The 24,097-nt window shown below is 41.1% G+C and overlaps 1 protein-coding gene across 5 annotated transcripts in view; it reads right to left on the bottom strand.

Annotated features, from left to right (window-relative positions):
- Window positions 1-24,097, bottom strand: part of HPS5 (HPS5 biogenesis of lysosomal organelles complex 2 subunit 2) — a 44,059-nt gene that overhangs the window by 16,155 nt on the left and 3,807 nt on the right. For all 5 annotated transcript variants that reach the window (XM_042858794.2, XM_005293948.5, XM_024102168.3 and 2 more), the window contains exons 3-13: window positions 23,929-24,039; window positions 20,951-21,015; window positions 20,206-20,398; window positions 16,700-16,833; window positions 15,666-15,881; window positions 14,166-14,237; window positions 13,529-13,617; window positions 12,170-12,348; window positions 11,752-11,910; window positions 7,561-7,720; window positions 3,223-3,346 (exon numbers count right to left, since the gene is read on the bottom strand). In XM_042858794.2, coding sequence (XP_042714728.2) covers window positions 3,223-3,346; window positions 7,561-7,720; window positions 11,752-11,910; window positions 12,170-12,348; window positions 13,529-13,617; window positions 14,166-14,237; window positions 15,666-15,881; window positions 16,700-16,833; window positions 20,206-20,398; window positions 20,951-21,015; window positions 23,929-24,039 — 1,502 coding nt within the window. The remainder of the gene's footprint in view (window positions 1-3,222; window positions 3,347-7,560; window positions 7,721-11,751; window positions 11,911-12,169; window positions 12,349-13,528; window positions 13,618-14,165; window positions 14,238-15,665; window positions 15,882-16,699; window positions 16,834-20,205; window positions 20,399-20,950; window positions 21,016-23,928; window positions 24,040-24,097) is intronic.

Below are 24,097 nucleotides of genomic sequence, written 5' to 3'. Positions count from 1 at the left end.
GACTACACTTCAGCCCTCAGAAGGCTTCAGGGATGGCTAGCATCAGTGTATGTCCCCTGCTGACGTAGTTTAGACAGAGTGATTAATGTTCCACAGGTAACTTTATCCTCTCTGGACTGATGGACAGACCTTTGGCATGTTTGTGCAGCAGTTCACTTCGTTTCTCTGCAACGAATGCTCAAGCTGGTCACGGATGCCTCATCCCTGGGTGGGACACATCAAAACCCTGCAAACTCAAGGGTTGTGGCCCTCGCAATTCGTATAAACATCAGGGAGCTACATGCTACCAATCTAGTCTGTTTGACCTTCCGTCCACATACTGTGGGGGGAAAAGTCTGCTAGAGTTAACGGACAACACAGCAACTATGTCCTATGTGAACAGACAGTTCCTTCTAGCTGTGCCAGCAGGTAATTCTGCTTTGGGAGTTCTGGATAACCAACTCCATTCACCCCAAAGCTGCTTGCTTCCCAGGTGAGCAGAACACATTGCCAGGTCCTTCTCTGCTCACCACCAATGGTCACTGTTTGGACGTGGCCAGGTCCATCGTCCAGTTGTGGAGAACTCCCCAAGAGGACCTGTTTGCAACAAAGACCAATAGAAAGTTCCATCAGTTCTGCTCCTGAGGGGGTCACAGCCCAGGTTCTTTGTCAGAGTTTCGTGCTCACAGACGAACTCCCTCCTGTATGCATTTCCTCTAACACCATTACTATCCAATGTCCTGTTCAAGGCCACGCAGGATTGTGCTTACCTCATACTAACTGCACCAGCATGGCCTCAGCAAAATTGGTTCTTGGTCTCCCTAGCAACGCTAGTAGGATCTCCTCTGCCTTTCCCATTGGATTCAGACATGATTTCTCAGGCTGGAACATCCATAAACCACAAAGTTCTGATGGAGAATAACCCTCCCATCTGGTTTGGGACACAGAAGACCCCACTTCCAAATATGACCAAGATGACAGAGTCCTGCAATAACAGCAGAGTAGAACCCATGTAGACAGGAGATAGGTAAGCTGAACCCAGAGGTGGTGATACTCAGGATAGTGACAGTGGCTTGCCTCTGGAATATACTGGCCCCTTAGGTATTGGAAGCGGCATCAGTACTGCATGCTCTTGCTGACCTGTTGTAGGAACTACCATTGCTGAAACCACACTTGCTCTGCTGGGGATGCCAGTACCAAAAGGTTAAGCAAGTCTCTGTGGCAGCGTACCTCTGACATCATCAATACCAGAATTGGTCTTCAGTCTGCTGTGTTTGTACAAGAAATTCAGGGGTTAGTCTCAGCAGACTTGGCATAGGTTCTGGAGTTGACAAACTCCGCCTTTGTGGCAGAGGAATGCTCTAGAAAATGCTTCCCCTTTGAGTCCCTCACAGAGTCCTTGCCTCTAGCTGGCCTTGCTGAACGAGGTACTGAGTCCCTGGAAGATGTGTCTCTCTTCCTTGATACCAGAAACACAGTACATGGTGCTGAAGACGTCTCAGGAGGTGCACTCTGTACTGATGGTGCCGGGCTTGGCATACGCTCTGAACCCAATGGCTCCAAAGGAAGACAAAGTGCCACCTCCATAAAGAGATGTTTAAGTCTTGCTGCTCTCTTTTTTTTAGAGTGAGGCTTAAACTCTCTACAAATGTGATACTGTCACTGATGTGGGACTCCCCCAAACATTTTAGGCAGTGGGGCTGTCGGCCACTGACCGGCAAAGCACAAGCATACGATCGGCACAACTTGAACCCCAGAGAACAAGGCATGGCTCCAGTACACTGCCTGCTACTGAGAATCAAATTTGGTCCATAAAGAACTAACACTAACTATAACTATAACATGAACTATAACTAACTACCAACTAAACAACGGACTATATACAAAGAGCGAGCGAAATCAACATGTAATAGCAAGACTAGAAGTGCTCCAACAGCCGCCACCGTCCTTTTATACCTGCAAGCAGCGGCGAGTGATGGCAGAGAGCGCTTGAGCCTCCCTGATGGGTACTACTCAGGGAAAAGGTTCTCCAACAATTGTGCAAGGCGCGCACACACACACACACACACACACCCCTACAGTAGAATGGACATATGCAATCACTCGAAGTAGAACTTCTGGATTCTCTGGTTAAGCAGTTAACATTCACCACTCAAAGAGCTCCTCCTAGTGGTGACACAGTATAACAAAAAGAGCTGCTCTTCAAATTTAAGAAGAGGGAATGGGTTTAAACCCATGAGATTACTGATCTTAAAATACAGTGAGTGTTGAAGGGAAATTTTTATAAAAGATTATAGACCACAAAATAAAATTTGATACTTGACCCAAGCCTTTAAACTGGAGTAACTAGAATGTAGCATATGAATATTTATAGATTTAATTTTCTGCCTGTGTAAAAATTAATGTTCTCTGGTAATAAACTGTTTTAAAAGGATATAGCTTGATATTTGGAAAGGTCAAAATGAAGGTGTGGATAGCCACATAAAGCTTATGGATGAAGCTTTCAATAGATTAACAGGCATCAAGTAATTTGATTAAAACAATATTTTATTATTGAAGGGCCTAGGAGAAATACACTTAGCAAACTGAATGAAAGGGCTAACCCAACATTTCAGGATAATGCTACAAACACCATGGGCCAGCACTTCTGGTTTTAAATAAGATTCATTATATTCAGAGCTTTGAAATAACCAGTTTTATGCAAGATATTTCCCCTCCTTATTTTAGTGGCTTGCTTGTTTTGTTTTTTAAAGGCGCACATTTGATTTTTAAACGTAAGACTTGGTTTGTTCACATACAGTATGTATAAACCACAGTTGATTCCAGATACCTGTGAGGAATGCATAAGATTTACTGAAGGAAGAAAAGGACAATTTAATTGATTTGGGGTACATATCTTGACAATACATACCATCATTAAAATACACAGCAGGTCCTTAAAGTCTTCAACAATCTAAGTACCAAAATGCTAAATCCCATAGCCACATTCAATAGACTCACTCAAAGTAGGAAACACTAGCCACAAGACTATGGTATGTGTTCTTAACCTCCATTTAAAACTCAAGAGTGAAATCCTGGCTCAATTGAAGTCAATGGCAAGACTCTTATTGTCTTCAATGGAGTCAGGATTAAACTCTAACTTTCCTATCAAATTTGATTTTATCTTTTAGCAAAGTATGAATCAACATATGAATTCAGAAAAAAAGGAATGTAATGGATGAACAAATATCCTATGATTTTTACCTTTCCTTGACAGCTTGGAGGGAGACCAGAGGAGATGGTGAACGAAATGACAATGGAATACTGAATGGGAGAAAAGTCTCATTCCGATCAGTCTCAACCACCATAGAAGCATGAGATGCGTTGTCTAACAAACGGAATTGAAATAATAAAATTATGAAGCAATGATTTGACAATGAAACATATAATCCAGTTATGACCCACACTTTCCTTTAATAGGAAAATTTTACTCTTGTGACCTAAATTGTAGGGGTTTTTTTTTTACTTGCAGGTTCTTTCATGGATTTTAAGAGAATGGGAGACTGGAGACAGAATAGGGACTAGCAATACACACACACAGTCCTTGGGATTCAAGGGCAATCTTAGCATTACTGGCCTTAGACCTAGTAGGTATTTGTTTTATTAATCTGTTGAAGCTTTATTTAATAAAGCGGCAACTGACAAATCAGTGGCAGTAAGAGGAGAACTCTCGATGGATGACTATCTTCTGTACATGGATTTCTGGCCTATTCTGAGGCAACAGCTCAATGCTATATTCAGCAGGTAACCAAGATGGCTCAAAAAAAAATTAACAAATATGTTATATTAAACTATGTAGTGATATTTCATGAAAGTTAGATAACATTGGATTATACTGGTTTTACCAGACTAGGCATTACTAAGATGTCCATCACCATTGCATTTAAGGAGATATCCATGTGTAACTTAACCCAAACACTGTGGCTCTTCATATCAGCCTGATATGAGTAACCAATGAGTAACCAAAAGAGCCTCCACCATGTCCTTTACTACTACCGTATATACTCGATCATAAGCCAGTTCGTTTATAAGACGACCCCCCCAATACGGATAAGTAAATATGGAAAATTTTTATGACCCATTCATAAGCCGACCCTATAATTCAGGGGTCAGCAAACTTTGGCTCCCGGGCCATCAGGATAGGCCACCGGTGGGCCGAGCATCCGCAGGCACAGAGGTAAACCTAAGTAAACAAAGTGTCCCGGCGTACCAGCTGCTTACCCTGACAGGCCAGGACGGCAACTGGTGGGGAAATGTTTGGGGGGAGGGGGTGGAGGAAGCTGGGAGTCAGGGTAGTAACTCTGGCCCCGCCTCTTCCCTTCTGGCTCTGTTGGTTGTGCTGCCTCTCCTTGCTCCCTCTGTTTGGGGAAGGGGCTGTGTCCCACCTGTCCCTCTCTATACCCATTCATAAGCCAACCCCCTTCTCTGGTGCTTCCCTTTTTTACTAAAAAAAATCAGCTTATGAACAAGTATATACGGTATTTTGCATACCAATAACTATGGAGTGATTTGGTCCATTTGTGCTTGCTCTCTACCCTTTAAAAGAGGCAAAGGCTGATGAGGTCAAACTGAAACCTAGTTACAGTTAGAAGCACAGATGGTACCTATGGTCAGCCTTGTGGCAGCCATCTTATTTTTAGATCATTTATGTAGTCACCTACAACACTACTGACTCCAGGCTAGCTTGCTCTTATTTCAGAGGTCAGGTGCATTGGGGCGTTTTTTGTTTTTAAATCATATCCTAGTACAAGAAAAAGACGTACAAAGTGAACTCGATCGCATTTTTTAAAAAAAAGTGTGATTAAGGAAAAGGATTATTTTAAGTAATGGTGATAATGCTTTTACTAGTACCTCAAAACAAAAAGTTTCTTTTTCTCAAAATGGAGCTGAACTATCAGTTCTACTGCCAGCATTCAAAGCATCCTTATGGAAATGGGCCTCTAGATAGTACCGAAAGGTCAGCAAGTGGTGTTACGCTGCTTGCAAACCAAACTTTTTGTTCACTAGGTAGAAAAGTAGCAATTTAAAGACTAATGGCCACTTATGGTAATGGGAACAGAGCAACCAATTCCAATGTAGAATAGAAGACAGCATTCATTAAGATCCGTTTCTCAGGAAATTATCTAAAGCAGTGGTTTTCAAACTTTTTTTCTGGTGACCCAGTTGAAAAAAAATTGTTGATGCCCATGACTCAACAGAGCTGGGGATGAGGGGTTTGGGGTGTGGGAGTGAGAGCTGCAGGGTGGGGATGGGAATGAGGGGTTTGGGGTACAGGAGGGGGCTCAGGGCTGGGGCAGTAGGTTGGGGCGCGGGATGGGGGTCAGGGCTCTGGGCTGGGGGTGTAGGCTCTGGGGTGGGGCCAGGGATGAGGGGTTTGGGCGCAGGAAGGGGCTCCGGGTTTGGGGGGGCACTCAGGGCTGGGGCAGGGGATTGGGGCATAGGCTTGGGGCGCAGGCTTACCATGGGCGGCTCCCGGTCAGCAGCACAGCGGGAGTACTAAGGCAGGCTTTCTGCCTGTCCTGGCACCATGGACCCGAAAGAGGCCAGCTGCAGGTCCGGCTCCGCACGGCTCTCGCCCGCAGGCACCACTCCCTCACAGCTCCCATTGGCTGCTGCTGGCCGCTTCTCGGGCACAGCACGGTGTTGGAACAGGTAGGGACTAGCCTGCCTTAGCCAGACAACACCGCCAACAGGACTTTTAACAGCCCAGTCAGCGGTACTGATCAGAGCCGCCATGACCCAGTGCCTTACACTCTGCGACCCAGTACTGGGTCGCGACCCACAGTTTGCAAACCACTGACCTAAAGCACCAAATGAAGCTCACATACACTGAGATAGAGAAGCATCTAGGACTTTTATAGTTTGAAATAACCAGCCACTTGAAATCACTAACTGAGCAGCAATAGGAAAACTAACTCCAAATGTGTAAAGCCAAGTCTCTTCACTTGAAAGTTTTACTTTCTAAAATACATTAAGATGGCATAACCAAAAAGTAAAGATGGGTGAACAAATATCACAAATGACAAGTGTAAAGTTCATTGACACAAAACATGCATTTATTAATAGTACAAAACTACCTAAAGATGGCATTAGCTCTTAAACCTTTATTTTTTCCACTCGTTCTTGACACACATGGTGAGAAAGTCCACCAACACCTTGGCAAAAAAATTGTTGCACTATGAAATTTTAGTTCCTGACACCAACAGATTCAGTAAAAAGAGAGGCCAAAGAAACCCTCTGACATATTTTCATATACTTCAGTATAATCTACCTTGATTTTAGAAAAGAATGAGTCTAACAATACAGCTGCATTCTTCACCTTCCCTCTTGCAAGATCAGGGAGATCACAATGGGCGCCATACCTTCCTACAGGACACTCCCACTCTGCAGGGGATAGCAGGTTGATTCCCTGATGAGAAGGGAGTTTTGCTCTCTGGCCCCACTTAATTTTAGGTCATCAGCAATCCAGGGGTCAGGAGAAAAGAGACTCCACAACTTCTCATAGCTAGCAGCTCTAAATTGGGTGGGTGAGGTTGAAGGAGTTTAATATTTAATAGGAATGGGCCTTCAGGTCTGCCTCATCCAGCTCTTCTGGTGCATCTGAAGAGAGAGCTCACTATAAAAAAAAAACCAAAAACAAAAAAAACCCAATACTTTCCCTATAGCATTGGAGTATATTCCCAGCAGAAGACCAAGAGCATCTCCCTCTCTGCAGGCCATTCCATCCCCTCCCCAGCTTTAAACAGCTTCCTCTATCAACACAGACAGGCAGCAGCATAGAAAGGAGCTACTAACAAAGGTGTGTTTTTTCAGAAAGGAGAGATCACACTACCCCTTGAAAAGCCAGAGAAGCCTCTAACTTTTGGATGGATATTTGTTGGGGGAAGAAAAGAACAAAGCTGGTTGGGTGGAATAACAGGGTTTCTCAAAAGGTTGCACCCCTCATACACTAATGTGTAAATGTACAGGAGGGAATCCCTTCCAAAAAAAAAAAAAACCCAGAAGAGAAACCCTGCAAGAAAGTTAAAAGCTCTTGACCCACACGTAGCAGCTCCCTGGCACCAATATAAGGCCTGGCTCAACTAGAGTTAGGATAGGACAACAAAAGCGGAAATCAGGCTAGCAGAGGCTGGATTAATATTGATGCAGGGTAGTTTGCCTTAATGCTAAGAATAACCTAGCTGAGTTATCTATGGAAAAAGGAAATCTTGAGTGAAATCCTGGCTCTACTGAAATAAATGGGAGTTCTACCATTTAGTTCAATCGAGTCGGGATCTCACTCCTAAAGTTTTCAGTACAAGGTTTTACTACAAGAGGCCACGGAAGTGGTGACTTTAGGTTTACTACTAGCAAGATGTGGCACATGTGATTCACCGAACAGCTTATAGGGTTTAATCAGGGATATCTAAATGGTGGAAGACAAATGGAATTTACAGCTATGAAGGGTTTTATTCTTGTTTTAAACCTAGACACCATATCACCAGCTACTTGTTGAACACAAAGAAGGCAACTGAAAAACATATTTTCATTGCAAGCCATTACCAAGCTCCACCTGCTCTTCTTCCTGGTGTGCAGTAAACTCTTTAAGTCTCTCATCTTCTGACAATGTTTGGCTGTTTAAGGAACAAGAGTCTTCATCTGACTGACTGCCTCTTCGACTAATAACACGATAAATTCCAGAGTCTAAGACACTGAAACTTTCCTGTAGGGCAAATAATAAAGTCACATGAGCCACAAAAATATCCTTATTAACCCACACTGAGAATTCAGTGCACCACCAGAGCTTTTAATCTGAAACCTTGAAAATAAACACATATGCCACATAGTTCAATTTCTTTATAAATATTCAAAGTAAGAGTTAAAATGAAACTTTTATAGGAAGAGTAACTACAAAAAAAACCTGCAAGTCTGGTGGGCTGAGCACAAGATGAGGAACTAAGAACTCCTCGGTTTTAATATAATCTCTGACAAAGCCACATTGTATCTTGGACAAGTCACTTCCTCTCTGCACTTGCCTATAACGGGAGTTTTGGTCATGGTATAACTGCAGTTAATGGATTCTTAAATAACTAGTTAGCTAACACAATTGTAAGTGCAATTATAGATCCTCCACAAAAGTTTGCTCCAAGACACATGTTTCTCCCTGGTCATGGTTCAGCTCAAGCTGGGCATTTCTACATCTCTACAACATGGATAACCTCACAGGATGTTGTGAGAATAATTAGTTGTCTAAAGTGCTTTGAAGATGAAAATAGCTATGTAAGTGCTAAGTATGAAGCAAGTTTTTCCTTTTCACAAGATACTAAAAGTTAGGGTCAACACCTAACCAACCACATGAGTAAGACAGCACTTTTGTAAGTAAGATTAAAGCCAATTTTTAAAACTGAGTAAAAGTCTTATGCCCAAATGAGGTCACATTTCCACACAAATCAGCATTTTCTGAGGAATGTTACAGCACTCTAAAATATAGCTTTAGAAAAGAAATATTGTCATACAGGAATCATGGTGGATCAGAGAATAGAATTAAGTAGCCCTAGATGAACATGAAATCTATCGAATCATGCCCTTACAAATCTAGAAAACTGCATAATTAACATTTTTAGGTTCCTACCCCAATTAGTCTAGTTAGTAATAGACACCCTAAGTATCTTGCAGTGTGATTGTAGCCACGTTGGTCCCAGGATATGAAAGGGTACGTCTTCACTTACCGGACGGTCCGGCGGCAGGCAATCGATGTTCTGGGATCGATTTATCGCGTCTGGTTAAGACGCGATAAATCGATCCCGGAAGTGCTCGCCATCAACGCCGGTACTCCAGCTCGGCGAGAGGAGTACGCGGCATCGACGGGGGAGCCTCCCTGCCGCGTCTGGACCCGCGGTAAGTTCGGACTAAGGTACTTCGAATTCAGCTACGTTATTAACGTAGCTGAATTTGCGTACCTTAGTCCGAAGTGGGGGCTTAGTGGGGACCAGGCCAAAGAGACAAGGTGGATGAGGTAATACCTTTTATTGGACCAGCTTCTGCTGGTGGAAAGTACAAGTTTTTGGGCTATGGAGAGCTCCTATTCAGATCTGGGGAAGGAAATCAGAGTGCGTGAGCTAAATACAAGTTGGGACAGATTGTTAAGCATAAGGGATAATGCATGTTGTAGGTAGCCACTTCAAAGGAAATGGGCAACAGAGGGTTAGATTGTTATGCATAAGGGATTTGAAGTGGACAATTAAGGGTAGCAGGCAGTGGGGGGGAGAAGAGAGGAGGGATTACAAATTGTTGTAATGGACCGTAAAACTAGTGTCCCTGTTGAATCCATGTTTTTCGGTGTCTAGCTGAGTTATTAATTTAAGTTCCCAGGCTCATCTTTTGAAGTATTGTGGTATTTGAGGGCGAGTATTGAAAGAACAGATATGGAGCGATCACTTTGTGAGAAAAGTTTGCAATACGTGGTTTTATCTTTTATCATTTTTTTGAGAGAGTTCATTCAAGAATGTAATGATTGACTGGTTTCACCCACAAAGTTGTTTTGAGGCATTTGATGTACTGAATGAGTTGCGATAAGCATGTGTAGGACCCATGAATCTCAAAAGGTGTGTTTGTTGTGTGAGGTACCTATCATTGCAACAAGGGAAATATGTCTTTAGGTTTTGCATCTGTTATTCTGGCAGGGTTTGGTGCTGCTTTAAGTTGGTTACAGTGGGGGGCTTGCTTCTGATGAAGAGCTTGGCAAGGCTGGGGGGACTGTTTGAGGACAACGATAGGGTGCTCAAGAAAGGTTTACTTCAGGATGTGGTCCGCATCAAATATGGGTTTTAACTGTATGATGATACCTACTATGGGTTCCAATGTGGGGTGGTAGGTGTCAACTGGGAACTTAAATTTGTAACTGGTGGACAACAAAAACCATGGACTCAAGAGGAACACTGGTTTTATGGTTCATTACAACAATTTGTAATACACTCCCACCGCTGCCTGCTATCCTTAATTGCCCACTTCAAATCCTTTATGCATAACAGTCTAACTCTCAATTGCCCACCTCTTTTCAAGTGGTCTCCTACAACATGAGTTAACCCTTATGTTTAACAATCTGTCTTAAATTGTATTTAGCTAAGGGCTGGTCTACACTGGGGGGGGGGGTCGATTTACCTGGGGTCCACACTGCGCGGGATCGACGGCAGTGGCTCCCCCGTCGACTCTGCTACCGCCGCTCGCTCCAGTGGAGTTTCAGAATCAACGGGGAGCGCATTCGGGGATCGATATATCGCATCTTAACGAGACGCGATATATCGATCCCCGATAAATCGATTGCTACCCGCCGATACGGCGAGTAGTCTAGACGTACCTTAAGACACTCTGATTTCCTTCCTCAGACCTGAATAAGAGCGCCGTGTAGTTTGAAAGCTTGTACCTTTCACCTACAGAAGTTGGTCCCATAAAAGTTATTGCCTCCCCCCAGCCTTGTCACCATAAATATCTCGCCACTATCAGTGAAGAAAGGCAAATATAATATAAACCTTTTTTCTAATCTGCAGAGTGAAGGATTATGTGACACTGAGCCAGCGAGGGTTAAGCAACCAGCAGGCTGGTTGAAACAAAATCCATCTCTAAGGACATATTAGAATAGTACTGAAATGCTAAACAGGACCATTCCTTGTATATATTTAAGAAAGCCATGTTAAATAGACCAGAGTTCTTGAAATATAAACCTCTACTGTTAGAGAATTAGGAGCAGCTATTAATTGTATTTGTCTGTTTACCTATATCTTATTATAAATTTAACAATGTAATCTAATTAGCTTGTAGATGCTAAACTTCAGTTCCTGTCTGTAATGTTTCATTACTATATTCTATTGATTCAGAGATCAAAAAGAGATATTAATATTTAGATGAGACTTGTGGTGTAATAATATCATTGTCTTTATTTCTCTTTGAAGTTTGTAGTACACTACCTATGAACCATTTGAATGGGTAATTTGCGATATGCTAATCAATGCAACTAGTTTATCTGCATATACATAGGAAATGCTTTGAAGCTAAACTTCTACATGTAACAATATAGTTCCTATTCTTCATCGGGAAGGCACCTGCTGTGATCATTTGCTGTCAAAAGACTTATCTGCTGAGCTTCAGCTATAAAGGACTCGGGCCTGACCCTTATTATTTCAGATCTGCTTAAACTTTGATGGGGAAGTCATAAGACTGAGGTCTCCAGGTGTACCCTGAATTATCCCTGCAAATTCTCATGGAAGAATTGGAGCGAACTCTACACATCGACTGCCTGTTGGACTATAACCTACTGAACTGATTCAGGAAGGACTTTTACAAATCAGCATCCTCACTATCTCTACTGACCTAAGAACTATACTCATATCTGTATGTATAATGCTTTTTAACCACAGTAATTCTCTTTTCTTTTTAAATAAATCTTAGATTAGTTAATAAGAATTGGCTGTAAGCGTGTATTTGGGTAAGATCTGAAATATTCATTGACCTGGTGGGTAATGTGTCTGATCCCTTGGGATTGGTAGGACTTTATATATGGTGAATAAGGTTTTAAATAATCCTCACCATATAGACTTGGCAGTCTGGGTGGGAGCCAAAGGCTGGATTGCTTAAAGGGAACCATTTTCAGAATCGTCCCTGCAGCAACCACGGTTACAGATGGCAATAGACAAGCTTATAACAAAAGGAGGAAGAACTGAATTGGGGGGGAAAAAAATCAACTTTATATACACCTACATGTGATGAAATACTGCTCCTTCTGCTGCTGCATGCAGAATCTAAAGGTTCCAGCTTTGATATCAATTCTTCCAGTTGGCTAATGACATCACTTTGGGTTGAGAGGTCCAGCTGCGATTTTAAATGCTCTAGTTTGTCTAGAGGCAAAAATTTTCTTGCCTAACAATACAAAAAGGAAGAGGTTTGTTAATATTCTTATTGCTCATATGAAACATAACAGAGTGTTTTAATTTATTACCCATGCAATTATAGGCTAAGTTTTCTAATAAAGGAGTAATTGCTTATTAGTTCTACAATTACATTTCAACATGACAAAAAGCTCCAAAATCCAAAGTGCAAGTTTTATAGGATTTGGTTTAGGACAAAAGGACTTAACTGAATAGATGTAGTAGAGAGGTGGGAAGAGGTCATAACTTACTCTGCAGGAAATAATAGAGTTCTGGAAGAGACAGCAGACTCTGGCAGCAAGACTCCAGAAACCTCTTCTTAGCAGACGTTCTACACAACGCTCCACTAGCAGAAGAGAGAAGTGCGAGACTTTTCCATTCGTATGCAGACAGAACAACTCATTTCTGTACACTGCTATATCCTGGATATCTATATAAAACAGAGGAGTAGAAAGGTCTTAGGGATGAATGTACTTATCAATATTTCCTTTCTGGGAAAACTTGGAAACAATTTACAGACACAAAATGGGTGAGGTAATGTCTTTTATTGGTCCAAATTCTGTATTGGACCAATACAACGTAGAACAGATTTAGTGTGACACTCTGAGTAAGTTCCCCAGACCTGAAGCAGAGCTCTGTGTAAGCTCGAAAGCTTGTCTCTCTCACCAACAGAAGTTGGTTCAATAAAAGACATTACCTCAGCCACCTTATGTTTCTAATATCTTGGGACTAACAAGGCCACAACCACATTGGAAACAGTTTGTACTTTTCAATCTGCCTACTAATGATTACAACAAATTTCCATTCCTGAAATACACCAGTAGAATATGGGATAACAATTAGATGGCACTATGTTAGTATATAATTACCATTGCATACAATTAAAAGCTCTGAGTCCTTTGACCTTTACCAAGTTACTTGGAAGTACTTAATTACACATTATGTACATATTTTTTCTTTGAAAAAACAAAAAATGCAGAAACTACATAGCACAATGACAGGTGTTCAATTATTTGAAATTAATTAGTTGCTTGTTAAGGATTTAATTAATTTGATGTACAAGAAACACTAAATGTGCAAATACTCCATAACAGTGGCATTTTGACCTGTTCATTTCAAAGTGCAGTTAAATACCTTCAGAACATTTATTAGTCCTTTTGTGTAACACGGCAGTTGTTTAAATTGAAGAATGTAAATACAACTTAGAAGAAGAATACTATACAAAAATCTCCTAATCTGTTAGGGTTAGATCCACATCAGATATTCTTTGAAAAATAATAAAATGGAGTAAGGAGAAGCAAGGAAAGGAAACCACAATATTTATGATGTTTCATTGAATCACACTGGGCCATTTTCTTTTTGAGATTCAATACACTGTCCCCTACTACCTTTATTTCGCAAGCATCCAAACAATTTCTAAAGATTAGTTTTCAAAGTTTTTTTTTTTTTAAATATTCAAAAATTTGTCTCAAATTGCTGATGATTAACTAGAAAGTTATTAGTGAATGTTATTTAACCCCCTTGTGGAAACAGAAATTGTAAGTACAGGACTTTAGAGAGTCAAAATGTAATGAACAATGTAGCAAAAACTTAAGTTCCTTAAAGTTCACCTTTTACTTCACTCCAAAGTAAAACTTGAACATTCTGAGGAATGAAGACATAAATGCCCCTTTCTGTCCACGTCATAACACAATGCTCGCTGTAAGCAAAGAAAAAATATTAAGCAGTGTTTCAAAGTACTCATTTCGGAAGGAAATTCTCTTGCCAGAGTACTCCATTTAATAGTGTATTTAATTAATCTATTATTTTTTATTTAGAGAACAAGATCTGAACTTTAAGACACAGCCTCCTGACCTAACATCTCTGTTTTCTATAGTCTTTAACCAAGCCCGCATAAAGGGAATTCAGGTAGGAAGATTATTTTGTACATGTTACAGTTAAAAAAGAAGTATTTAAAAAAAACTGACTTTTGGAAAAGGTTTGCAGATTTACATGAAACTGTGAACCTGTAAAAATTTTTGAAAATAATTCACTAGACAACAGGGTTGCGGGTTTTTTTGTTTTTTTTTTTTTGGGGGGGGGGGCGAGGAGGGGGAGTGGGTTAAGAGGAATTGGAGCATGGGAAGAAGAGGATAAACAAATCCAAACTACTGCTCATGGGCTTTGAAGGATGTTAATTTGAACAGATGTGATGAAAGCTAACAAAGATAATATTGTTAATAAAGCAGAGTGCTGGTAAATACTTACGTCAAATATAACAGTTTTGGGAAAGACAAAGACTGGAGGGAGCAGGCAGAAGTATTATACTGAGGATCCAACCTATAAAACATATAATATCTAAATGGTAATTGACAGTAATTCATTCTAATTACAAAACACATCATGTTAACAAAATATTTAAGCCCTCAGTCCTGTAAACACTTACACACGTGCTTAACTTTAAGCATGTATTTAATTCCACTAAAGTGATATGTATAAAGATAAACATATGGGTATGTTTGTAAGATTGAGGCTTTAGTTATTACTGTCACTTATAAACAAAGTTTACTGGCAAAAGACCTACTATTACTAAAGTGGAATACCTAGGAATGTCAATATTTACTAAAGTCACAATCTGACTATATTACAATTTACCTCTAGAATTAATACAGGGTGGATGGATTATCATAATTCTTTTAACTAACAGCAGTAATTGTTTCTCAGTGGCATTTTAAATTGCCATGAATATGGAAGGAAGAGGTCATCATAAACTACAAAAGGACTCAGAGTGGTAGCCGTGTTAGTCTGTATCAGCAAAAACAACGAGGAGTACTTGGCCCAAATAAATTTGTTAGTCTCTAAGGTGCCACAAGAACTCCTTGTTCTTTTTACAAAAGGACTGATATTTCAAAACAGGAGCCCAAGACCTCTGGTTGCCTTAACTGTTGAGATAATTTACAGTAAAGGTCAGAGATCAGTTTGTTTAGAAGTTTTCCATCAAAAACATTTAAAAATACAAATATAGAAAAAAAATTAATTATTCTATGAAATAATTATATACTTATATTTTCCATAGGTATAAAGTACACTGGAAGTATTTCTGAAAAAGCTATGACTCTTACCCCAAACCTAACCCATTCCAAAAAGAGTCAAACATATTACCAAACGGTAGTGAGTTAACAACTTTATGTTTAGTAATAGTGATTTTAGAGCATCCAAAGGCAACACTGTAGATTTATAACTTTAATTTGCATCTCTGCTATGGAAAATGTAACCCAAGAAAAAGTGTGAATTCACTTCTCTAATCAAATATGACAACTTGCTACACCTACATTTAATTGGAAGCCAAAACTGAATACAAAATAAAGAAATTAGTTCTTAAAGCACTCATGCACAAAGCTACTGCCAACCCGAAGATATGTAATAAAAATTGACCACTTCTAATTGATTTGGCAAGCACTGCATTAGTCACTACTGAAGCATGAACTTCTGTCATGAATCAGATGGTTCCCCTACGACCCCCCCTTTTAGAAGAACACATCTTTTGGATGCAAGTGGGTGGGTGAGTGGATGCTATAAGGAACAGATGAACACATTTCTGAGAGCTGCAAAATGAAAACTCTAGGCTGCATGACAAGCTGAAGCTTTTGTTCATGACTTGACTTTTTATTACTATATTTTGTGACTTTCAGAGAGTAGATTTCACAGAAAGAGTCTTGGGATGAAAGCATAACCCGATTTATCACTAACCACCATCAATACCACTACCTTAGAGTAATAACTGGGAGAGGAGGCGACGAGAGCAGCTGTTTGAATTGATGGGTACTTAGCACCTCCCCTTCAAAGTTCACCTCCCACATCCTTGACCCAGGACGTGCACAATATATTAATGGCTGCTGGCTTCCACAACTCTTTCCAGATGGGAAAAAACAGGCACCATATTCTCCATCTCTTTCTTTGTTACCAATTTTCCAGAATTTCTCTCTAGTGGGGGGAAAATATATATTTAGACAATATAGAAAACAGGCTCTGTTTTGTTTTTAACATTTTCTTGGAGGACTGTATCCACCAAAGGAACATTCATAACTGTAAGCTTCCAAAATATTTTCATTTGTATTTGATATGGTAAAGTTTATTTATAAATTAAACCAAAAAATCTCACCATTATAATTCAAAGTATAGAGCAATGAGACAGTTGCAGATTAACAAAAACTAAACCTGTTTGCTTGATATAAGTCAGTTTTCCATTATTTTTAAATGTGTACTTTATGAAGACATTACATCCTTTTTGCATTAATTTTTACTATTTATTTTGCTTTAGCAATCAAAATAATTTCTATGCTATTTGCCCAGCCAGTTGGGTCTATCTAACTAGGGTCTACACAGCAGGACCAGTATTTTCCTTGCTGTCTCTGCTTAACTCAAAGTTTAAGGGTGTCCGTTAAACTGCATGTGCAGTGTAGACACTAAATAATGTACCTTTAGTTTACAACTCTTCAGAAAAGCTATAATTCATTTTAAAACCATGAAACCCAATCCCTAAAATTAGATGCAAAACCAAGAACTACGTTAATACTATTAAGATAATACTGTTACGGGACGACATCTGGTGTACAATATGCCAGTAAATCTCTTCAATGATGAGTATGTCTGACCAGCTAAATGATAACAATTTCGAGTGATGAAATTTACGAATGATAAATGTAAATGCTAAAGCAGAATGATCTTTCAGCTAATCCATTTGAATCGGTTTCCAGCTTTAAGAGATGTCTTGATACTTTTGCAGTTAGCGTATAACTTACCTCTCAGTATCACACAAGTAGGAGCGAGTAAGTGAAGAAATAAGCAGTCTTCCATCCAAATAATCAAGTTGAACTACACGGGAGTCAACAGTGGTTATAATCTGAACTGGAAACATTACAAAAGCAGCCGCTGCCTAAAGGAACAAACAAAAACACCACATACTGGGCGTAGGTCAATGCTGGTAATATTCCATAAAAACAACATTAAGAAAAAGTTACAGTTGCAAAGTGCTGCACTCAAAGATCAGAAAATGGCAAACTTCAAGCTGTTTGTGGTTGTTCACGTTAATTTAACTCTGCCCTGTATCCAATAACGTACACCATTACTTTTCCTTTAAAAACAAGACCCTGGATTTGAGAATGTTTATGCGAGTGAATAGCCCTACAGATTTCAATGGACTACCCACATACATACAGTTATTCACATACGTGTTGGCAAGATGGGAGCCTTGTTTATAGTGTCTTGTAATTTTTCCCCCCATCAATGTATATTTATACTACATTGTTGTATATCATACTTTTTTTTAAGTAACTTCTCTTTCTATATAAGTGTTTCATTACCCATGCAATGCACATTTTCTTTTAAGCCAGCAATAGTCTCCCTTAGGTGTATTCCCGTAGGGAATAAAAGTTATCTGCTAAGGTAACTTAGCTTCAAATTTAAGTGACCTACAAATGTCAGCAAGTTTCAGCGTTACTCTGCAGTATGTTGTCTAAATACCATTCACCAAATAATTCTCACATAGATGACTTGCACAGACTGTGGGACATACATCGGGTAGCACACAGCTGGGCTCTCACTCATGACGACATTGATGCAGCTGAACCAGTAGTAGCACAAGTGGAAAGTTTGTTACAATTCTCTAATGTAGACAGGCCATAGCCTGACTATAAAAGCTTTGGGTATTATTTAGCTTCAATGGCCAATTAACATTTTGGAGAAAGCACGTCTTCAACAGTCCAATCCCTTCTAGTGAGGGTTTCATGCACACATTATATATTCCAGAGACATTTTCTCCCCTTGTCCCCCAAGTAACCCAGTAAAACCAGGAAAGAATAGAGTTGACATACTTGATATTTCTAAAATAAAACAAGCAGATTTTTTTCTTTAATACAAAGGCTTTCGGGCTTTTCTTATAGGTAATACTTTATACATTATAAATAAGGCTATAGATTTGTCATGGCAGGAAAAAAAGAGTCACAGATAGCATGATTCTCCCATTTATCTGTGATTTTTCTTTTTACGTCCATGACTCACCCCACACCATCAGCTCCTGCCCTGCAGGGCTGGGCCCAGCTCCCCTCTCCAGGTGTTGCAACCAGGTGTATGGGACTGCAGCACCACTCAGGTTTGGCCTGCCCCTCTGTCACAACAAAGTTAGTAAAAGTCACAGGCTTAGCGACTGCTCCATGATTTTTTATATAAAATGCTCTGACAAATCTGAAGCCCTAATTATAAAATAGCAAAAAAGACAGAAGCCAGTTTTCTAAAAGTACTTTGCAGATTTAAGGCTAAATCTGACATGATATGAACCTCAAAACCCAAACTTCCACTTTCCTATAATTTTCAGTTCCAGTTTTGCTCTTTTTTGCTATTGTTCTGGTAACATGTTTAACTGTGGAGTTGTGACATGATTTGGGACTTTCCTTTTGTAAAACTTACGAATTCCGGTTCATATTATTAAATTGCTGGACCACGGAAAGCCTCAGTGTATACTGAATCAGCCATTTAATAACAGGGACTGTATTATACATGGCACAGATCGTAACTAGACATCTATGACAGGAACATCAAGAGTCATTAACATTTTAATAGGTCTACCTTGGCTATAACAGTTACCTACACGGGGAGGCTGTGTTGCAAGAAACTAGTGTTTTCAGTCTGGACTTCAGACAGGCAGTAACCAAGCAACAGCACACCTGACTATGGATCTTGATCACCTGAGGGAGGCTTTGAGGCTGACTAGGAGAGTAACATGGCAGAGGAACTGGAAAGTTATAAATGGACACCGCGCGTTCTGAGTAGTTCTCTCACTGAACAGAACAAGGTGGCTAGACGGTCAGGAGGAAGGAAGGAGAGGAGGTCCTGGGACCTTGAATGCACTAACCAAAATCCAAACACCTCTCAGCATGAGCACCTGAGGGAGGGAATTGCGTAAAGGTATTAGATTTTGCCTATATCTGTTTATCTCTTGTGATTTATGAATAAAGCATAACTAGTTTAGAAAGCCCTTGTGCATTACTTGCTTTAACTTCACATGTCCCTAAAGGATTAAATGATGAACCAGAATACTCATGAGAATGGAGCTCTGGGGAAGATGTGCTTCAACTATTGGTGAGACTGGAGGGTTTGGGAGGTCAGCACTGATCCTGGAGTCCAAGACAGCTCAACCACAAGGTCCCATTCCGCATAAGTGGCATCAGAGAGTTTATGCCTGGGAAGTGTGCCCGAGAAACCAGAAACCTATCCAGAGGAGCTTAGCAGCACATGGATCCAGCGTGTGGGTACAAACACAGCTACCTGCCAAGCATCCAGTGGGAGCAGCTCAGCCAGGACTGTGACAAAGGGTTTTTTGCCTTGTCTACACTTACGGCAGTGTGTAGAATACAGGCAATACACATGTAACTACGTGCCACATTGAAAGAGGGCTGCGTTCACACTTGTCACTGAAGTGTGTAGCTAGACATGGCAGTAAAAAGCTCTGGCAGGGGGAGACAGCGAGGGAAGTCTCTGGCAGGGGGAGCTGGTGGAGTGTTTCCTGCTGCCTCCCCACTGCCAGAGCCTTTCCCTGTGGCAGGGAATAGACTCCGGCAGCAGGACACTACACTGTTAAAAACAGCAGTGTAGACACAGGAGGCAAGGCTTGAGCATGTAGAGAGCTACGTAGAGTATATACTCATGTGTTTAGCAATGGAGGACACTCTACTCTACTCACTTAAGTCATGTCTACATGGCTATTTATACTTATGCTAGCTGGGTGTGCAGTGCCTGTATTCTATATGCCGCCGTAAGTGCAGACAATAACTTATTATCATCCTGTACAGTGTTGGACTCATTCTACAATTAACCAGAAGTACCATAATAGGTGGTGTATCCATCTTTTGATTACTTAAGACTATTTAAAGTAATCGTCAAGGCAGAAATTGTGGATTTACACTCAGACTTCTAAAAAGAAATTGCATCACTGTGCAAAAAAATGCATCCTGAACTCAATGTCTCTTAAAAGTGGTAAATCGTACCTCCAAATTGAATGCTAATGTGTTTTAGAATATTTACATTATATTGCCACTTGCTGGACTAGCTATGTATACTGTCAAGAATTGAAGCAAACATTTATACCAGTATCTAGTTCATCACTCCTGACTAGTCTCTAAAACGAGCAGAACTTAATTTGCTAGTGAATTCTTTCCCCCATCCTGATTTTACTTACAAACATGGACACACAATCTGTCTCTCTATCTGTTGGAATCTCCTCTCATTGCAAAGAAAATGGGTAATATTTTACCTTCCCTTGTTTGGATGTATTAATCTTGATAGCAGACACTTTTCCCACATGATCTCCTACAAAAACTCGAAGTGCGGCTGTATCCCAACAAAGAGATGTGACTTTTTTGCCTTTGTGCTCAGTGGAAACATAAATCCTCTCTGGCTTTCCACGACGCTCCTGATTGAGTTCCCAGACCACTACAAGGCCTTGACTGTAATAGTTAGGAGATTAACATTTTTAAGAGAACTGATCTTTTGAAAGTGACAATCATTTATAACAGTAGTAAAGAAGTGCTGCTTGCAAGAAAGAGGCAAGCTAAACAAAGAATACATTTTAATATAAGTTGTGTTTGAATGCTGTGCATATGAAAAGTGTGAGGTTGACAATTCTGAAAAACAAAGTGCTACATTTATCCAAAGATAAGCACAATACAAGCTTCCACACACCAACCTACCAATGTACATCAGCCCTAACTTGGAGGGTTGCTCACTCAAACCTGGGCCTCTGTTCTGAAACTGCCAATAAAGGTGGCAGTTGTGAGTTAAATAAATGTAACTAACTGGAATTTCAACGTATAAATGTTTTAATTACCCATTTCACTTTATCAGGTCAGCGAACACACTTTCACATGCCGCTGAAATGTCTCGGGCTTAGCTAACAGGGAAATTGACCAACATGGCTATGGTGGAATACACTCCACCCGAGAAGTTGCTTTATAGCCTTGGGGCAGGAAGGGGAAAATTAATTAAATCAAATTTCTCACCTGGTGGCAACAGCAACATGATCTTCATCATGTAAACAACAGGCGACCCGGGAAATGGCACCTTCCTGATGCAAGAAAGACCAGTCAAGTGATGAAGTGACTACAGTTCCAAGTGCAGTAGTCAAGTTAGTTCTCATTACTATGTTTAGTTATACACAGTTCTTATCCTCTACCTGAGAACTACAACAAGAGATGAAAGTCAGTCTACATAGTAGCTTCGAGTGCTCTTGGATTCTTTGCCTTCTCGTCACTTTTTTTAAGTGGAACTTACTGGTTCTGAAAAACGTCCAACTGACAGTCCTGGAGACTGAAGATCTGTGGTTCATTCATTGAAGAGGAACACAGGTAGTGGCAATGAAAATTACTTCATCTGACACGACTACGCAATATCTTAAATTCTGGACTGAGGGAACCAGCTCCATGAATGACAAGGGTTCAGTTTTCAAACCCATTCAATTCTGCCAATGATGAAGGTTGTTTTGAGAATACAAACAGCAATGCACAAGGAACCAAAATGAGTTTGTGGTTTCAATTCACCAACTATTGTTAGACTGTAAAGATATCTGATAGCTACTGATCTGGATTGGATTCTAAACTGATGAACTCAATGCAAAAGGCTCCTAACGAATTACCAAATCCTCAGTGCAACTGAGACCAACTGACAACCTATTTTAGCACAGTGAAAAAGACCGTCTCCTGCACGTGGAAGTTAAGTATACCATCTGTATTAGACAGCATCCTCTTCACTCTGTACTTCAAGTAACAAAGAAGATCTTTCATGTGGCCCTTGGGCCAACTGGAAATTTGTGGTTATATTTTTAAAGAATTGTACACAACTCAAGTGTTAAGGAGTACTTTGAAAAGTAACCAAATAAAGGGTAAATCCTGGCATAAAATACAAAAGTATACCCATAAAGGCATAATTAGATCTAAAAATGCTCCTAAATTATGTCTGTCTCAAGGACTTGGACAAGTGAAAGACAGAGTTAGTACTGAAGGAGATACATTTACAAGAAGACAACGAAACAGAAATATTTGTAATAGAAGTGCCTCCAAATCATTTGGTTGACAAGGAGGTTTACTGATCCCATCACCGGCATCACAGCAGTATTAATTCTGTACTTTTTTAGAAATCAAGACTTGTAAATAAATAAAACCTTTATTCATCCATCTTCCCCCTACAACAGTGAAAAACGAACAGACCATTTGATATGCAATCACTTCATTATTAGTATAATACAGTCTCAGCTTTTTGAAAGCGAAGCTCCATTCCTCCCCATAGGAAAATTAAATCCATCATTCCCTGCCTCCAACCCTAACACATGTTGTTAAAAGCCAATGAGCCTTTAAAATCTTAATTTATATACTTTCAACATTTCCTCCAGCCCAAGTTAGTCCTTTGCACATGCCACCAACTTTGGGGAACACTGGAATAGATAGATCTTCGTAATATACTTCTTTTCCTGTTTTACGTGCATTGAGCAGTGTAATAGCTAAGACTACATTTTAGTTACGAGTATTTTTAGTAAAAGTCATGGACAAGTCAGGGGCAGTAAACAAAAATTCACTGCCTGTGACCTGTTCATGACTTGTACTATACACCTGACTAAATACTGGGAGTGCTGCGGACGCTGGGTGGTGGTGGTCCGGGGAGCGCCGCAAATACACGTGCTGAGGGAGCAGTCCGGGGGGCGCCACTAGTGCTGGGAGCATGGTCCGGGGGTGAAGGGAAGCACCGCAAATGGCGAGGAGCCTGGGACTTCCGCTGGTGCTCGGGAGGGGGTTGGGAGGCTCCCTACCCAGCTTCTGGGATGCAGCGACATGTCCCTCCCTAAGCTCCTAGCTCTGCACGCTGCCAGCTCTGCAGCTCCCATTGGTCAGGAACAGCGGCCAATGACAGCTGCGGGGGCGGAGGCAGCAGGCAGAGCTAGGAGCTGAGGGAGGGACATGTTGCCGTTTCTGGGGAGCCCCCCCAAGGTAAGCTCTGCCCCTCCCACGCCCCAAGCCCACCACCCAAATTCTTCCTGCGGTGGCCGAAAACTGCCCCAGCAAAGGTTGGTGTGATTGGCCCTGGCTCAGGCAGCCCTGGAGCCAACACGACCAGCCACTGCAAAGTCACAGAAAGTCACAGAATCTGTAACTTCCGTGACAAAATCATAGCCTTAGTAATAGCTAACAGCGTTAATATTTAGAGAATCATCATTGGCATTTGAGTTAGCCCCTATTGAAATGACTGAGGCAATTCACAGCTAGAGTTATTGTTTTGGGTTGGCTGTAAATTTAGATAGACACTCCAAACTGGTTATGCTGACTTCCCATTTTGAAGATTTTCTTTTGAACATAACAGAGAGAGAGAGACTTATTTTTAAAAAGGTAAAATATGAGTCTGGAGAACAACTGCGTAGACCAGGGGTCGGCAACGTTTGGCATGCGGCTCGCCATGGTAAGCACCCTGGCGGGCCGGGCCAGTTTATTTACCTGCTGACGCGGCAGGTTCGGCCTATCGCGGCCCCCACTGGCTGCGGTTCGCCATCCCGGGCCAATAGGGGCGGCGAGAAGCGGCATGGGCGAGCGATTTGCTGGCCACGGCTTCCTGCTGCCCCCATTGGCCCGAGACAGCGAACCGCGGCCAGTGGGGGCCGCGATCGGCCGAACCTGCCGCGTCAGCAGGTAAATAAACTGGCCCGGCCCGCCAGGGTGCTTACCCTGGCGAGCCGCGTGCCAAACGTTGCCGACCCCTGGCGTAGACTATACACCCTTTCAGGCTACTCCTCTTTCAAACCCCCACACTTTGCAAAGCACTATTTTTGCAAACAACCACCTCTCTCTTCAAACACAAAGAAGTCAGAAAATTCAGCTTATTTGGATGATTCAACAGGCTGTACATTCCTAGGACTTTAATACGAAGCTACCATTTCCCCACTTCTGCAACTGAAATATTGCCCTTCCCTGAGGTTTTTGCACAATTCTAACCTTACCTTATGAGTGAGGAACAGCCTCTGTTTCCAGCCTTCTTTTTGAATCAGGTTTAATCCCCCTCCTGAACTGCCCAGAGCCAGCCATTTCCGAGACACAGCTATACATGTGCACTGAAAGAATTATGACACAGGACACTGTAGCTACTTAAATAAATGTAAATTCCACTGA

The sequence above is a fragment of the Chrysemys picta genome, chromosome 4, assembly GCF_011386835.1.
Source record: "Chrysemys picta bellii isolate R12L10 chromosome 4, ASM1138683v2, whole genome shotgun sequence".
Classification (NCBI taxonomy): domain Eukaryota; kingdom Metazoa; phylum Chordata; order Testudines; family Emydidae; genus Chrysemys; species Chrysemys picta.
The sequence above is the reverse complement of the archived record's forward strand: the minus strand, read 5'-3'. Positions and strand labels throughout refer to the sequence as shown.